Source organism: Leopardus geoffroyi, chromosome B4 (genome assembly GCF_018350155.1).
Source record: "Leopardus geoffroyi isolate Oge1 chromosome B4, O.geoffroyi_Oge1_pat1.0, whole genome shotgun sequence".
In the NCBI taxonomy this organism is placed as follows: domain Eukaryota; kingdom Metazoa; phylum Chordata; class Mammalia; order Carnivora; family Felidae; genus Leopardus; species Leopardus geoffroyi.
Genome location: NC_059341.1, coordinates 106,543,126 through 106,562,207, shown reverse-complemented (window position 1 = coordinate 106,562,207; position 19,082 = coordinate 106,543,126). Strand labels below are relative to the sequence as shown.

Here is a 19,082-nt window from a genome sequence, read left to right as displayed (position 1 = left end):
AGCCTGATTCAAATTTGGTCTCCCTCTCTGTCTGCCCCTCCCCCACTCGCACTCTGTCTCTCTCTCTCTCTCTCAAAAACCAATAAACATTAAATAATTTTAAAAAAGGATTATTTGTTGTGTTCCACATTGTATTCTTTCATCTAACAACTGTGCTGCCTACTTTCCTTCTATTCATTTTTTCATCACCTATCTGAGACACTCTGCTAGATGCTAGAACGACAGAGGTCAATGAGACATGGTGTTGTCCTTAAGAAGCCCAGAGCTGAGTACATAAAATGACATAATACATATATATAAGTGGGGAAAGGCATTCTAACCTAAACAATCCAGGGAAACAAAAGGTAGAATGTGTAACTTAGGTGGAGGGGAGGTGGGTACAGGGAGAAGGGTGCCACTATCAACATCTGTATAACGAACTTCTGCTGTGAACTGTAATGACAAAGGAAAATAGACTGTTCTCATAATCACTTTCCCAGGTATCAAGATAATGCCACCGGGGAGACTAGTTTGGTAGGATGAGCAACGTCAAGTGACTTTACCTGTGGAGAGATTGGATGGCTACTCACTTGGGCATTTTATAAAAATACCGGGAAGTGTTCTCCAGCTGCCACAAGTCTTCCTATGCAATCAAGACTGATGAGGTTCTACACCTAAGGAAAGAGAGAGGAGGGCATGTCGGTAAGAAAGGCATTTGCCTGCAGGTGACTGAATGCCCAATGAGGACTGCCTTACAGACAAGGGTAATTTTTCTCACATAATGGGAAGTCTGGCAGTAAAGCAGGTATTGGCCTTGATTCAGCTGCTTACAAACTTTATTGGGTACTCAGGGTCCTTTCCTTTTTTGCTAGGGTGCTAGCTTTTACTTTTATATTCATCACCCCATGGTTGCAAGATGGTTGCTGTCACATCCAGATTTCACTTTTATTTTCAAAACCTGAGGGGTGTTAAGATGCCAGCCTTTTATGAAGAGAGCAAAGACTTTCCAGAGTTTTCCCCAGCAGACCTCTGCTTGCATTTCATTGTCACATGGGCACTGCCAGCTGGACTGGAGCCTGGAAAAGCAAGAGACAGGACTATCACAATTGGCTTAGACCAAGGGTCAGCAAACTTTTTCTGTAACAGGCCAGATAGTAAATATTTTAGGCTTTGCAGGCCATACGGTCTCTGTTGTAATCACTCAATTCTGCCGTTCTAGCATGAAAGCCGCCATAGATAATCCATAAATGATTGAGTGTTGCTCTATTCCAATAACACTTTATTTATGGACACTGAAATTTGATATAACTCTCACATATTATGAAACACTATTCTTCTTTTGATTTGTTTCAACCACTCAAAAATGTACAAACTAATCTCCGTTCCCAGGCCATATAAAAACAGATGGTAGGCCTGATTTGGCCCCCGAGCCCAGAGTTTGCCAATCCCTGGTTGGGACCAAGGACAACCCATCAACTGGATCTGGGCAAAAAGCTACGACAAAGTTCTAATAGTGGTGTTCTAATAGTTATCTCTAAAGAAGAAATGAACACGGGATAGGCAGCTAACAATGCTGCAACTAAGAGTAGGTTTTATTTTCTACATGCATAAGCCTTTGTATAAAGTATTTGGTATACGGCTACAATATTTTAATTCCTCTTTCTTCCACTTTAATCTACATTTTTTTTTCTTATTCATAAAGAGCTTTTCTCTGCTCCATTAGAGTAGCTGGTATCCAGACCCTGGGTTTTTAAGTAATTAATATTAGAAAAGTCTTTTGGAGGGTTATCTTTCAATCAATATGGTGTGGATTACTCTCTGTTGCCACGCTTTAAGGGTAAGCTGGAGAACTGTAAAATTATGAATTAGAAACTCTGTTCAAGTTCCGTAAGTGTTTCGCAGTTTTCTTCCTGGGCTTCCAGTGGTGAAGGCAATGCAAATGGAACCCCAGCATTGAGAAAGCATGTTCTGCTTTGGCTACATTTCATTATACATTCTCCACTTAGAGAGAGAGAAAGAGAGAGACAGAGGGAGGGAGAGAGGGAGGGAGATTTGTAGCAAGCAAAAAACAGGCTTCCTCTTTATACGTTGAATTACAAAGGCAATTTCCTTTATAGCCTACTTACAGGAATCCCTCTTAACATGTTGCCAACAGTATCACAACTTGTTTATTCAAAGGTTATGTGTGAATGAGAGCTTTTTGATATTAATCAAGTAATTTGCTAGCATTGCTGGGAAAAGGAAAATGTTAGCTTTATCCTGAAAAATGAAACAGTCCATTAATCAAGTGCACTCTACTGAAGACAATTATGGGGAGAGCAAGGGCACATAGACCCTTTAGATAAGAAATTCCTAACCTGATGAAACTTTTAATGGGGTTTGGCATAGACGTCTGCACAGAAAGTGACTAACTTTAACCGCCTTACAAATTATATATATCAGGTATTTATGGATTCTAAGTTTACTGTTTATTATTAATTGAAAAAGAATCTTACTGAGTGCACCAAATTCAAAACCAAAACTTTGGCTTACGGACTATTTTGTTGGTGTTCATTTATTATCTCCAGTTAAAGTTAAAAGGTGAAATAGAATACACATGTTCTTAAACATCTGTCTCATTGTTTGGTTCCCTCAGCAGCACGCTCTTTGTAGGTTCAAGACTGGGTTTCCATCAATCAAAATTAAATTCTGCAGTAGGAGGCATTTACAATTATTTGTATAAGTGTAGCTGAATGGGATAAGTTTGTAAGATAAGGGATATGAAAAATAACTCTGTTCTGAGGCAATATGGTGTATAATAAGGTGGGGGGATTTTTTCTTTGTTCTAGCATGATGAATTGCAAAAGTCCCTTAGTCAAACACCAATAAAGAGTTAAGTTTTATAAGCCAGGCATTATCTGAATTAGTTAATAATATTAAAGCTACTTAGAGAAAAGAGAAAAACATTCCCTTTATTCAATGGTTTATAATATTGTCTCTCATTTCCCCAATTCACTTGAGAACTTTTTGTTATTAAAATTTAAAATTTTTAAATTATGTGATGTTAGTCATCAGGGGAATGCAAATAAATACCACAATGAGATGCCACTATACATCCACTAGGATGGCTGTAATCAAAAAAGCAGAAAATATCAAGTGCCGGTAAGGATATAGAGAAACTGGAATTTGCATACATTACTGGTGGGAATGTAAAAGGCCATGAGAGAAAAGTACAAGCGGGGGGCTCAGAGTCTCAGAACAAGAGAGGTAGGTATTCACAAAACCTGGGGAGCAGCACCAAACACCCCATGGAAGATGGGATGGCTCATCAGGTTGAGCTCAACTGACAGCTGGATTGCAAGAACAAGCTTCAAGAGGCCCAAGATTGTAACAGAAGAAAATAATACCAAGTTCCCAGCACTGACAAACAAGGTGGCTGGGAAAAAATGAAATTGTTGTGAGCCCACGTATTCTTATAATTGAATGACCTCTTCTTGTTCTCCAATCCTTTCCCCATGTAGGGATATAGTTGGAATCCATCTCTAGTTTTGAGTGAAGGCACTTCATATGGAAACACTCCTTCATCCTATCTGATCCCCAAAGACTAAGAATAAGAAAGGGGAGCGGGACACCCTTAGTGTATTGATTATGTCCATATCCATCAATGCCTGTCCAGGGTTTAAACCAAAGTCATAAGATTTGGAGAAAGACCAGTTTTCCTTCTGAATGTGACCTTGGGCAAGTCATATGGCTTTCCTGAGCTTTTCTTCCTCATCTGGGGTTTGGATTGGAGGATAATTATGTTTCTCTTGCCTACTTTGTCGGATTGTTTTCAAAAGCTAAATATAAAAAATATGAGGCCTTTTGAAAACTCAAAAATGCTCTGCATACAGAAAATATAATTACAATGGAAATAAGACATTCAGAGTGAAAGGATGATGAAACTCTGTTCATTCAGATTTATAGCTATGAGAAAGGCCCCACTGCCCTGACATTTCAAGAAGCGAGTTGAATGCAGTTGCCACGTTGAGACAAAATGTCATCTGGGGAGCAAAAGCCAAAGAAAGGCGATACAACTGGAGTGTTACTGTGGTCACCTTATTTTCATCAGTGCTCAGAATTGGAGTGTGTTGTTCTCTGTACAAAATCTACATTGTTTGATCATTTTAATATCACCAAGAGGAAGTACATTTAAAAATAAAATATCTAGGGGCGCCTGGGTGGCGCAGTCGGTTAAGCGTCCGACTTCAGCCAGGTCACGATCTCGCGGTCCGTGAGTTCGAGCCCCGCGTCAGGCTCTGGGCTGATGGCTCAGAGCCTGGAGCCTGTTTCCGATTCTGTGTCTCCCTCTCTCTCTGCCCCTCCCCTGTTCAAGCTCTGTCTCTCTCTGTCCCAAAAATAAATAAACGTTGGAAAAAAAAAAATTAAAAAAAAAAAAATAAAATAAAATATCTAAAGATCAGTGTGCTAATTCTTTTGATAATTTGGTAATTACCCTGAAAATGGAGGGTAACAAATCTACATTTGTCATATCTTCTCTTTATCTGAGTGGCATTCCATTTGCAGAAGGACAGGAAAGTGCCCTATATAAAAGAGTGATTTGATGAATCACAGCAGCTGCTTGATTGTGACAGGCATAGGAGAGTGTGAAAAGAGATTTGCTAAGGTGTTTATAACAGTATCTTAAGAAATGCCTTCCTTCATCTCCTTTTGATTCCTGCTTGTCTGGATTTAAATCACTCACCCAAGGACAAACGCTTTGCTCTCACTTTATTTCCTCTGTTAATCAAAACACCTCAAATTATGTCACATTCCTCATAATGATTTCCTCTTTGGAGGATCAAATGTTTGGACTTAGGTTTAATTGCAGACTTCCCAGCTACTCAGTGAGTGTGTGTGTGTGTGTGTGTGCCCATGCACACACACGCGTATGACAGAAAGAAGGTGGACAAGGTTGAAAGAGAATCAAATAGATCAGCCAATAATCATAAAGACTTGTAGCAAATATATTTACTGCTGTTATATTGCAATAGAAAAATACATGCTATCCATACTTTACAATGATTCTCTGACCTATAAAGAGCTTTCAGGTAGCTAGTATGCTCCAAAAATCTTTAATGGCACATAGAATGACTCAGGCAAAATAGAGCAGAAAAAAAAAAAAAAAACTTGCCAATTTCTTCATGAAGGATCACCATCTAATACGTCTATGTGTCCTGGAATCTTACACATTGTACCTGCTGCAATAGGCAAATGAACTTTGAATCATTTGGACCTGATGCACCATGGTCAGGTCAGAAAAAATAACTGAGCACTGTCATCAGATGACAGGAATGGACCTTTGAAATGGGTTAATCTACCCTAATACTTCTGTGTACCACTTTTACTTAGACCAGCTGTGTTTGGTTAGGTATGCTTCATAAATTTATTCTGAAATGGAGTTCATGTCTTAAACGAGGGACCCAAACTGAATTTTAGTGATATAGGAGTTTCAGGCAGTAATATCTTCCATGTATGCAACCCATAAAGAATCCATGATCAAATCTTTCCTGGCAAGCTTTGTGTCTACCCTCCACTCCAAAGAAGAGATGTTTTTACAAACTCTGGATGGCTGTTATTGGGCCACGAAACATGTAACATATAGTTCGTACTTCAACATGTTCCCTGCTACATTGGATCCATTGTGAATGTGTAAGTGTAGCTATGTCATTTGACTGCCCCAAACAACAGCTTCCTCATTTGTCAAGTGCAGAGGTCAAGTCAAATCTAATGTTTTCTCTTGCTCTCTGATGTCACTACTAGCATTTCTATGAATATCACTTTGTGACCACCTGAGAAATAGCAGCAGACTGACTCATCTTCAACATCATTCACAGAGCAAACTTCTGGAACAAATACAAGTCCAAACAACCATTAGTTCTAGAAACAGAAGTGACAACAAATTAACCAAAAAGTTCCTTGACTTACTTTGTAGAAAGAGATAGGCTTTGCTGGTATATTCACATTCTATAAATATCATTGACAGGATAATTGGGAGAGTGATACCTGATGGGATATAATAAAACATAATATTGATGTACTTTTCCATCTCATATAATACAAAATTATTCAATTAAATTTTAATAGAATGTAGTAATATCTCAATACTTGGTTGTGTAGGACAGATTTCTAAAGATATATTTTGAAACACCATAATTCCGGTGGAATTTCCCAAATTTTCATTATCACAAAGTATACAGGCAAAGGCTCATTTACAAAAGAGTAGTCGATTGTAAAGGAAACATAAAATAGCCAAACAGTAAGCAAAACAACATATTTAAAATAAAAAGAATTAAAAAATGAAAACCTATTGAGATTATTGTCTTAATGTAATTTAATAAGTTGATGTCTGCAGAGTTAAAAAGTTAATTATTATCGTTAGAGTCAATATGGCCATTGTTTGCTAAAAGAGATTATAACAAGGTCCTACATTAAAATTAAAGGTAGTCACTTGTTTCCTGTCTCCATGAATACATACTCATCCTTCTCCTTCCTTACCATTTCTGATTTTCTGGTCACAAACGGCCTTTTACATGATACAAGAGAAGGATCCAGATGAAAGAGGCATTTTAACACTTTGTCAATATTTTTGGTATTTTTGAAAGCAAATTGCTTGACTTCTCAATACATTTTCGACAACTTCATTATAGTATCTAGCTGCTCAGTGATATTACCAAGAGAAAGTTTTCAGAGGAGTTATTCATTTTGCATCCTTTAGGATGGAAAAGGAAGACACATGATAGAAATTATTAGAAAAAGGGTCTCTACAAGTCTTGAGCTATTACTTGGAACATGGAACTCTATTCTCTCCGTCTGTCTGGAGAATGACAGCTTTGTCTTGAATGAGTGCAATTCCTGTCAAATCCAAAGGAGGTAGGAGAAAAATTAAATACATTTTAGATTGGAATACATAGCCAGTTCTAACCTAGACTTCAATTGGTTGAACATTTTTTCAGTGGTTATGTTGTACACCAATCTCTTATTTGTAACACTGTTTTCCCTATAACACAGTGGCTCAATTTTGGCAGATTACTGGGCAGCCCAAAAGGACACAGTCTCAAAAGTGTTCTAATCCAATCCTCCACTTCTATGACAAAAATTTAATTATTTCTAGCAGCAATTATTAGTCAATTCCCCATGTGTCTATCCATTCTCTTGCTCCTTTTAGGATCTCTAGACACTTTTCCTGAACACCATTTCAGATATATCAACTTCTTAGATCCCTATAGGTATTTAATAGTGACCCCATCAAGTCGCCTCACATATTTGTAACTGTTTATTCGACCTAACAATTTTCTTGCTAAACAAAAGCTCTTCTGTCCACTCTTTGGAAGCAGATAAATAACACAATAATACCAGGGAGCAGTTATAAAAACTTGAGGAAATGTTTTCAAAACTTAGAAAAGAACTGTCACAGAAATTTCAAGTGAACGGAAATTTAAATCCCAGCAGTACATCAGGGGGAAAAATACATCTCAAAGCTCTACAGAACAACAACAGCAGAAGGCCAATATGTGGTGACATGGCCAATGGAATGAAAGCCAACCCAAAGGCCTCTGTGATTACATCGTGCAGGAAGACCACCCAAAATGACATGGCAAGAAGGTTAAAGTCCTGGTCCACATGCATCTTTCTCTACTGCAAAGCTAAGCAGAGCAGAGTGAGTGCAATTGCATTGCTACTTCAACTTTTCTCTCCTCACAGTGCATGGCAGTTCCAATGCTTACGCCGTTTTCTAGCAACACCCATGAGTTGTGAATAGTAGGAAGCAAATTCTATAATATTGAAAAATATTTAAATTAAGTGTAAACTCATATTCCAAAGGTACATATGAATGAATTGGAATTACCGTAATAATTAAACTGTCCCCAGAAACCCAGTTTCCTCCCTTGTAATAGCAAACATAACGGAGACTGAGATGCATTTCCTTTGTACTAGAAATGATTACTATGTGAAAACGCAGCCCTAAGGTGAGAACATCAAGTGAAAAGAGTTATTGAATTCCCAGTCTCAACTTTTTAGAAAGTGGACTTTCAAAAATATCTAGTTGATAAGGAGCAAATAATAGATGAAATTCTAATTTATAGTGTATTTTATGTTCTACTCAACAGTGTGCCAGGCTGAAGGAACCGTGCCAAAAAAGAAAGACATGGCCCCTGCCCTTACTGGTTTCAAAGCAGAGTGCTTTCAATCTAAGATAAAGCTGTACCTTGATTTAAAAAGAGACTGGGGGCACCTGGGTGGCTCAGTTAAGCATCCAACTCTAGCTCAGGTCATGATCTCACAGCTCGTGGGTTCGAGCCCCGTGTCGGGCTCTGTGCTGACAGCTCGGAGCCAGGAGCCTGCTTCAGATTCTGTCTCCCTCTCTCTCTGTTCCTCCCCTGCTCATGCTCTGTCTCCCTCTCTCAAAAATAAATAAACATTAAAAAAAAAACATTAAAAACAGAATTCTGCAATTACTGCATGTAGCAAGACCACTTAATAATTGAGATTTCAATAGCCTGTCATGTAACTACCACTAACTAGTTTGGGGAGCTTAGTTAAGCCACCTGGTATGGGGGCACCTTATGTTCTTTAGGTTGAAAGTAAATAGGTCTAACTACATGTTCACTGAAATCCTCTCTGGCTCTCACAGTCTAAATGTTTACATTTTTTTTTTTTTTTCATGTGCTCCCTCTGTGTTTGTTTGGGTTTCTGTAGCAAAATACCAAAGACTAAAGCTTATAAGCAACAGAAACTTCTTTCTTCCAGAGGCTGGAAGTCTGATATTAAGGTGCCAGCTTGGTCACCTGAGGTCCCACTTCTGGGTTGCATGCTGCTCACTGTATTCCCATGGTGAAAAGGGCGAGAGACTTCTTTGGGGCTTCTTTTGTCAGGGTATGAATCCCACTCTTGAGGGATCTGCCCTCATGAACTAGTCACTCGCCTGCTCCCCCCACCTCGTAATAACATAATCTATGGACATACGAATTTTGGGGGGACATCAACATTTAGACCACAGGAATTGCCTTTAATCTTCATGATCATCTTGTGAGGGGTAGGGAATGTGATTTGTGGAAGATGGAATAGCTAGAAAATGCCAAAGGGGACGAGAAACCTCGTTTCCAGACTTGGGTTCACAGCCTGAGTGCTCACATGACACAGGGCATGTGAACACAGGACACTACGGGGACAGGCTTGCTGCTTGCTAGCTTTGTGACCTGGACAAGTTAATTTCATACCTCTGAGCTCTGGCTTTTTTATGTAAAGCTGGAATACAACCTTGCACATCCATATGATGTTTAACATAAAGTAAAATCTTTGTAGCTAACTTTTATCCCTAATAAAGGAATTAGGCAATATATAATTATGTTATTATATAATGACAACTTTAACAAGACTATCAAATTTTGTCTAGAACCCAATGCTTTCTTATAACTGATACCTGAATGTGTCGTACTCCTGTCTCTCAACAAAATAGTGTTGTGCTTTCCTCTAGGATCAGGACTCGAGTATCAGGTCTTCTAATATGGCCATTTTAACCAAATGACCTATGAATGAGTCATGCTTGGGATATTCCCGTTTCTATAGCTCATCAATAAAACAAAAATTGTGCCATCTGTTTTTGGAAGGTGGCAAATCTGGTGTTATAGGGAACCCTTAATATTATTATAACAATTAAAAATTAATGATTCATTATTATTGATTATACATTAGCCATGATATGTCTCTGTTTGCCTTTCTATGTCTACTTTTTAAAACTTTTTTCAATTTCTGTTAAAATCCATGAGAACATTAAGTGCTGTTGCTGTAGAAGATTTAAAAAAGGCTTATACAACATATTTGTTATCAATGCTTTATTGTTGAAAACAAAATTGAAATTCTCTGGCACATAAAACAATTATTTCTACAAAAGGAAAGCCTACAAATCTTGATAATTTATACAAATAACAGTTTCTCAAAAAATAAAACTTTAATTTAGTAAACTTGTCTTGTGCTCTATATTTTTAGCACTGTCTGCAATAATCCACCATAAATCCCTGAGCGGAGACATTTTTTGACCATGTTCTATAGCCCCCCGTCCCACCCTCCCCCCAAGTTGGTCAGTTACTAAGCCCAGCCCTGTAGTGAAAGGTGTCAGGGACAATTTGCTATTAAACATCCATGCATTTTATGACACAGGCCCAATTATTAATGCTACTTGGGGACTGGGTCAACTCGAAGTGCCTCTACTGTGCAATCAGCGAACCTATTAAGAACCAAGTGTCTGAAAGGAAGAACATTAACAACAAAAAGACATAAAATGTTAAGACTAGGAAGTCATCATAGGTCAATAACTATTTAAATAAATAAAACTGTTAGACATTGAATTTATCTCTATATCCTTATATTAAATTCCTTATTTATTTACTTATTTTTTTTTGCAATTGCCAATGCGTTAAAAGATGAAAAATACACTTCAACCCACACTTTTGGTTTGACCACGGGTTTGCTGTTGTTAAACATTAAATATCATTCTGAAGACACAGTGATCTAGTTATAATTTAACTTTTTGGCCCTTCGATGAAATGTTTACAAAATAATATACCTATGAGGAGGGCCTTCTTACTAATGCCATCAACAAACCTCTCTCACTACATCTGCCCTTTTTACAAAAACACTAATTCCGTAGGAACACTACTTTAAATTCTTTATCCCGCTTTATTCAGATACAGAGTAAAACATATAAAATATGGAGAAAACAAAATATGATGTATTTGCATGTCCAGCTTCCTTTTAGTGGGGCTGCTGCCCAATATATATACATGAAAGTTGAAGGAAAGGAGAAAAAAGCTAATTTTCAGTTGCAAAGAACTGACTTAATGAATCAAGTTTTGTTATTTTGCTATGGTAGAATAATAAATAAATAAATATGTAGGGTATTGTATAGCTACTTTCTCTATGAAGTTGATAGTGAACTGTTTTTTTTTTTTTGCAAAGTTAATTTTTAGTAGCAAAGTTTGCAAGTCAAAACAATGTTCAATAAATGTTTTTCTCTACTTCATTTTTACTTGTGTAATGATCACTGAAGTGGTTACTAATAGGTAAAGGAATAAAATACCAGTTTGCTAGTGAAAAAATAGTTTAACTGTGAAAAGCGCAAGGCAGAAGACCTAAAAACACACAGGCTGATGCTATACTGTAGCTCATTTTTTATGTGTTTTGGGACGAGCAAAATATAAAAAAATAATTCCTTAAAAACTTATTAGCATTGCTGTCTAGGAACCTATCAGAAAGTGATTAGCATTTTATACCAATTCTTTCCAAAATATAACATCACTGGCAACCATTATTATACACTCCTTTGTTCAGACTTGATTTTTTAACCATTAACCACATCTGGGAAGCACACAGCAACTTCCCTTTTGTCTAATAGCTGCTGGCTAGTTATTGGAATTAGAACACTTTTAAGCTCTTTCAGATTTAATCCTTATATAAGCATGTGCATTAACCAGGTATAGCTACTTCAAAAGCCTAAGAATTAATACGGTGAATTCTCCTAGGCAGTCTGGGGGGAAATGCTGGTGACATTAAAAATAAAAATTGCCTGCCGGACATGTAAAAGGTCTCCCCAACCTCTCCAGCAACGCCAGTGTGAAACATGGTTACCTCAGCTCAGAACATTGAAAAGCAAATGCTGTCTAAAAGAAATGAAGACTGTGACATCCAAATAATAAAATGTTATGTGCCCTAGTCGGGAAACAACTATAGATTCTGACAGATCTTGACATACTTTAAAAAAATTTTTTTTTCCCCTAAGTTTCACAAATTGGTAAGCAGGCTGTCCCAAAGAGGGAAGACAGCAGCGTCAGGACAACCGGCCGGCACGCTGGGATTCACACGACACTTTAATTATTCCCTATAAACACTTGATCTTAATAGTTTAGCAGGGCTGAATGGACACTCTGACTTCCTCTCACAGTGTTTAAGGAACAGTATAATTTCTAAATTAGCTTTCAAAAATGAACAAAATTTGTAACTTAGATTCCCTGCCCACCTCCCACCCGGTTTTAAGTGCTCTGGTTTAATAATAGTTCTATGGGTAACAATTACGTCCTTCAGGAGGTTTCCAATGTTCCCCTTTTTGGTGTTAACGGCTGTGCCAACAACAGAGTGAATACTCCCGGACGTGGCAGTGACCCCAGTGACCTCTGCCCCCATCTTGGAAGTCCATACTAGCTCTTGTCATAGCACTGCTGGGAAGTTCTGTTCACTAACGAAGCCAGCTTTAAAATATGGAGGAGGAGGAGGTACTGCCCTCCTGTGTCAGGTCTTGGATGTCTTTAATCCTTGCTTTTCCATAATGTTCCACAGTTTGCGGAGATTGGACTGCGTGATGACATCATCTGGCTTGAGCTGCAGTGCCCGCAGGTAGTTGGCCTCGGCCTTTTGGAGACGGCCATTGAGATGGAGGATAGCCCCCAGGTTCATCAAAGCAGCCGGATACTGGAACCAGAGAGGGAGGGAAACGATTAAGAGGCTTGTTTCAAGCTTTCCTTCATGGAAGACAAAAGTCTTCATCCACTTATGCAAATGATTCCCTTATGTCTGGAGGCATTTTATGGAAGCAATTTAGCAATTTATACAAATAGATCAAGATAACTAGGAATAACAACAACAACAAAAAGTTTTCAAACAGCTGGTTTACTCTGTGCTTTAAATAGTGCAGGCAGCTACGAAAATATTCTTCTTTAATGAGAAGGCATAGGTTACATATGAAAACCTCGTCGCCTAGTCAGACTGTACTTTTCTACGGAAACAGTTAAAAGTCATACAATTTCAGATAGAATTGATCTTCTTTTTTCAACTTAATGTCAAGAAATAAAAAAATTAAGTTGGAAAAGTTGACAAATTTACGTCCACCCACTCTTTGTTTCCTCTCCTTAGCAATCTTCCAGGCCATTTATACAAACATTAAGTAAATAAGTTAAAAAATTGTACAATTTTACTGATGTTTTCAGGGTAAAAGCTCTGAAAAAAAATTTCAAATGTAACCACTAATGTCCTTTCCAAATCTAACCCAAGTAGTTTAATGAGACAAAGTTCTTATTTTTAAGTCAAATTTTTAAACTTCTCCTGGTGAATGTTTATTGTAAACACAGCAAAGTAAAAACATACCAAAACAGGTAAAATGTGGTGCAGAAAAATGGAACCTTTGTCAGAAAAGTTTTTTATTCCTTGTTTAAAAGTAGTTGTGAGTCTCAAACACAAAAATTTTTATAGTATGTGATATTTGCAATACAAAGTTATCATATGAAAGGCAAAGTTAAAAAACAAAACAAACAAAACTATGTACCACTAGTTTCAGACAAGGGTCTCCATCCCCAAATTCTGAGATATTGGTTGACAACAACAAAAGTCCTTCCCAAAGGGAAAAAAAAATTTTTTTTGCTTGCTATCTACAAATAAAGGCAGTTCTGTTCTTGTCTTGTTGCTCGAACTTTCTGGCGAACATACAGCAGCTAATATTTTGGCAGTTACACAAATGCATATTTCAAATATCAGATAAAACTAAATGTGTTTATGCTAAGATTGTGTTTTCATTTTACAGATGGTGTCAACAGAGTAATTGTCCTGGCAACTCTGTGATGCAGTGTAAAATAATTCACAATAATTTTTACAATTTAGTATTTTCACAAAATGCATGCATTTTTTCAGCTGAATTCATGTGACTCCACTCTTTACTGTAAAAACAATTATTTCTGAACCAAAAAGAGTGCTAGGGGCAGGGCTGAATAGCTCAGAATAAACCAACTGGAAAGAGATGATCAGATTTGGACTTTAAGAGGTCTGGGTTTGAATTCTTGCTCAACCACTGACTGTGACGTTGGTGAGGTCCCCTAACATATCTGTGCCCAATTCTTTCATTTATGAAATACCAACATAACATCAACTTTTTTTCATGTTGTCAGAAAGATAAAATGAGACATTTAACAATGTGGTACAGTACATGTATGTAGTAGACTTGCAAATGTCAAGTTCACTTTTCCTTCTTTTCATCTGCTTGAGGTATATAGCACATGCATGTTTTTATAAAAACATTTTTATGTTTTTATACATACTTTACAATTTTTATTCCAATGGCTACACTATATGTCTGTGGATGTACAGCAAAATTCTCTTAAGTCCTCAACTATAGGGCATTATTTTCAAACTTGTCTACATCCTCTTTTCTCTTCCAAAAATAATGTTGCAAATATAAGCTATTCCTGACCTTCAAAAACCTTTTGGTCAGGATGATGCCATACTTATCAAGAAAAATACAGATGGTCAATTTCTAATTTTAAACCCCAAGCCAAATAAACATAGCTCTAAATTACATGTGCAATGAAGGTCCACACTGGAAACCTAAAACACCACCTACTCTGTCTTCCTAACAGAACTTTGTTATCATTCCACCCATTTTATCTTGAGTCGTTCGATGCATGGATGCATTTCTCAATTCTATTCCCTCACGGAGCTCAGCACAACTATCAATAAACAGCTACTACAGTGACGGCAAAGTGTGTTCACAGCCTGAATTACTAGAGATGCTAAGTAGATAAAGTGTTCAGACTTCCGCTATCCTGAGTGGGAAGAGAGGAAATGGAGACGGAGAATCACGGTTGGAGACCATTGCTGGCTAACCAGAAATAGAAGAGGCCCAGCGACAGGGGCTGAGAGAAACCAGATGGCTCAGTGGGATAGTCGTTATTTCTTGAATCACTTTATTATTAAAGTATCTGTGCCTAACTATAATCGCAACTCAAGGGGATTATTAAAAATACTCAAAAGTTACAGAGTCACAATGCCTGAGTGCCAGGCCAGCTCTGCCCCAGAGATGTGTGCACTCGGACAAGTTGACGGAACACTCGAGACTTCAATTTCTTATAGAAATGAATGATAACAATACTTGCTGCATAGAATTGCTGCTAAGGTTACATGAGAATACAACATTATTGTCTTTTTCCTCTTCTTTTCTGTCTCCCTATCATCTCAGAAACAGAAAGCAGAATTTCCTGAGTGTGCCTGAGTAACTACTGAATCCAAACCCTGTGGATTTGTGACCTGGCTCTACCTTTACTAGCTTTATAGACTTTCTTAGGTTAAACCAGAAGAGACAGAGGTGAAGACAGGTGGTGAAGTAAACCAAGCCACATAAATAGGCTTTACTATTGCTACTGAACTGCAGCCCAGATTCTTCTGTCCTCAGAGTACTTCAAGTCACTTCTTTCTTTAAAAAGAAAAGTTAATATTAATCTAAAATAACACAATTAGGAAGTGACATCTGTCATCAAAATGAGTTCTGAGTGCTAGTTATCATAGTGTTTTTGGAATAACTTTAATTTTGCTTTTCTAAAAAAATTTTTTAATGTTTACTTATTTTTGAGAGAGAGAGAGAGAGAGAGAGCGCTGGAGAAGGGACAGATAGAAGGAGACACAGAATCTGTAGCAGGCTCCAGGCTCTGAGCTGTCAGCACAGAGCCTGATGTGGGGCTTGAACCCACAAGCAGGGAAATCATGACCTAAGCCAAAGTCGGACACTTCATTGTCTGAGCCACCCAGGTGACACATGGAATAACTTTAATTTTACATTAGCATGTTACTAGCATGTTTACATTAGCATGTTACCCAAGCATGTTACTCATTAAGCAGAAATAATCAAAAATTGACATCATGGGGTTAAAATGGGATAACAGATCCAATAGAAGTTCACATATACTCTTTAATTGTGCTTTTTTTTTAATGTTTGTTTTTTAGAGAGAGAGAGAGAGAGAGAGAGAGCAATGGAGGGGCAGAGAGAGAGGGAGACACAGAATCTGAAGCAGACTCCAGGTTCTGAGCTGTCAGCATAGAGTCTGACACGGGTTTGAACCCACGAACCGTGAGATCATGACCTGAGCCGAAGATGGACACACCCCACTGAGCCACCCAGGTGCCCAACTCTATAAACAGTAAAAATCCAAGTAAACTAAAAATGTATATGTTTAAGAACATACTATTTTTAGGCAGCTATAGATTTCTGTGTTTAGATGTAACATATTTTTCTGAATGTCTATCTCACCAGAGTAAAAAAGAGTTTTTATTTTACAAACCTACAAACTTACATCATTATGCAATGCTTTTAAAACATCACTGTAGCCTCTTATTTGAGTTGAGTGGAAACTGAGGAAATTTGCATGTATGCTCAAGTGACCTAATCAACAAGTACTTAGGTACAAGCCTTAGGTAACTGCTTAAAACTGTCAACAGTTACTTTGACATAAACAATTTCATGTGTTTGATAAAAATTTAAGAATAAAACTCGATATAGACCACTTTCTGTTACATGGTTGTTTTCTCTCTTCAGAGACAAGCCTTCACAGCGCGACCGGGGGTAGCTGACTGCATGCCCAAGGGACTGAGTGCCTATGGGTCTTCTAGCCTTGCCTCTAGTCCAGGAAGTAGCATCAACATCACCTGGGAGCTTGGTAGAAATGCAGAATTTCAGGTACCAAGCAGCGAATCAGAATCTGAATTTTAACGAGATCCCCAGGTGTTTTGCACTCTCATTACAATTTGAGAAGCAGTGTTCTAGAGGTCATTTCCTGATCTTAGATCATATTATTTTACATCTTTTGAGACGAAGTTTCCTAGAGGAGGATGAAGTCCCATACAGAACAAAGAATGTCAGATCAAATGTCTGTCCTCTCATAAAGTGAATTCTTTTGGCCAGGCAATTATTTAGAGTAGGAAATGTGCAAATGAAACTTTATTATAAACAGAAGCCATAAATGACCAAATATTATTAGACAGGAGAGGAAAAACCTTTTCATAGCCAAACAGAAGCATGTAGAGGTTTTTAAACAGAATTAAGGACTACCTAGCTATATAACTGAAATCAAAGAAGCTCAGGTGACTGGCTGTCTGATGATACACCGGTGTCCTTGCTCTTTGCCAGCTGTGACTCATGGGCTGAGGAACAGAAACCCAACCACAACTGCTGGTGTCGTCCCTCACGCACATCTTCTTTGATTAAAGACAGCTGATGAAGTTTTCAGCACATTAACAAAGGCAGTAGCTTGCAACCCAGTAAAATGGGGCTTATGGCTCTGTACAACAAATGACAGACCAGAAAGGAGAACCAGACCTTTCTTGTTTCCTCGAAGAGGACAGACGCTTTACATCAAAGGGGCTAATTGGTTGCCATGCTGAGGCAACGAGTGACATCTTTTTTCAAGTCTTCAGGGAATTACTTTATTGTTACTTGACTGTGGCCTTTGGTTTATTTCTCCAACACTGGAGTAAGTAAGCAAACTCAAATAATAGGGTGGGGTGGGGTAGAGCAAAAGCAAGATTGCACGGGTCTGATTCTAGACTAACACCTTTGAGGCTCCCAAAGAACTCAGCTGAGCTCACAGGGTATCCTCAGCACACAGGATTAGAAGACAAAGTCATTTTCCTGGTCTTTGCCTATTATGCAGTCTTGGAAAGAGAAAGATATCTACGGAGGAAGAATAGTAAAGCCATATGAGGATTCAGGATTGAACATTCATGTTTCTATTGAGAACAGGACTAAAATCTAGATTTTAGGGTAGAGCCTAGAAAAAGGAAAAGGGTTTGGTTGAAATGGTCTGCTTAGGTGGGAGCTGGAAATCCACACAGTAATTGGGCTTTCTTATCCCATTATTCCCTGTGACCATTTCCTTTTTGTGAGGGTAAATCAATAGGCAAGAGAAGTTTTGAAAAAGATGAAGACAGAAATACTGAACTTCTAATTTTACAAATTAATTTTACAAATTTTACAAATTACAAACTTCTAAATTTACAAATTTACAAATTTTACAAATTTTTCCAATACTTCTAATTTTACAAATATGTTTATTTCCATCCAAAGAATTGCTCAATGTATCCATATAGCTGTATATTTACTGTTGTATGAACTAAATAACTTTTGAGGAAGAATTTCTGAGGTTAGCCTTATTCAATTATTATTTACTACACTACAATTTGGGGGGATGTTTTCAAGATAACCACATTTAACTTCTCTTCTGAATGTAATTTGCAAACTTAAATGAGTTTACCCAGTCTGAAGTTTTTAATGGATTCTCACTCTCTTTCAAGTAGTTACAGAATAACTTAACGAAGGCTGCACACTGCCATTCAACTGTATTCAGTTGAAATTGCTTACCCAATTGAATTTAGTGGAGCAGTAACTGCACCATGATGCCTAAAAAATAATGGTTTGGACTTAAAAAAAAAACATATTCATGAAAAAGAGTATTTATGCATAAACTTAAGGGATCTCTATTTATTGTGCCTTGTACATGGCAGATATTCAATAAATAATTACTGAATTAAAGATTATCTGTCAGGATTATGGAAAAAAGTGTACCATGAACCCAGACAAAGTTTGATACCACATCCCCGCTCTATATCAACGTTACCCCTCTTCCTTTGTCTTCTTGGCATGCTTCATGGTCAATGCCAAGCTAGAGATCTGAATAAATTATCCTTGATTCCTTGCCTTACTCCATACACACACACCTACTTACATCTAGTTGTTAAGTGTTGACAACTTTTCCCAATAATCTCCCTTAAATTTGCCTTCTAATTATACTCTGTCCTTTTCTCTCTACTTGGTTTAAGCCCTAATCACCCTTTCTTGGATTATTTAAATAAAATTACTTTGAGAAAGAAGAATACGTGAATGGGTAGCTGAATAGATTAACAGGTGATAGATTAAAAGAATGAATGAATGAATATGTGAGGAAAGCCATATGCAGGGTTTTTACTCTAAATATTATAGGTATACAAACAAAACTTTGAGAGGATACAATAGAACTATGTACTTGCCTAACAAGTGAAAATTTATAAAGACAACTGAAACCCCCAAATATCTCACTGTCCTATTCCTGAACTCACCCCCCATTCTCTCAAGAAAACCACTATTCTGAAGTTGGTATTCACCATTCCAAAATCTATTTTCACTTTTATTTTTTGTGTACCCATAATAAATGTATAATCTTATATAAGTTTTGATTTTAAAACCACCCATCATGAGATGTCATCCTGCCAAGCACGCACATGAAACTTAGATTTTTTGC

At 37.5% G+C, this 19,082-nt stretch overlaps 1 protein-coding gene across 3 annotated transcripts in view; it reads right to left on the bottom strand.

Moving 5' to 3' along the window:
* Window positions 1–274: 274 nt before the first annotated feature.
* The window catches only part of TMTC2 (transmembrane O-mannosyltransferase targeting cadherins 2), a 412,955-nt gene continuing 394,147 nt past the window's right edge, over window positions 275–19,082 (bottom strand). The window contains exons 12-13 of one of the 3 annotated variants that reach the window (XM_045465000.1): window positions 5,926–6,003; window positions 275–1,055 (exon numbers count right to left, since the gene is read on the bottom strand). In XM_045465000.1, the coding sequence (XP_045320956.1) occupies window positions 5,974–6,003 (30 nt within the window). In that variant the 3' untranslated portion in view covers window positions 275–1,055; window positions 5,926–5,973. Of the gene's footprint in view, window positions 1,056–4,716; window positions 6,004–9,818; window positions 12,463–19,082 lie in introns of those variants that run through there. The other 2 variants (XM_045465001.1, XM_045464999.1) reach the window with 2 other exon arrangements.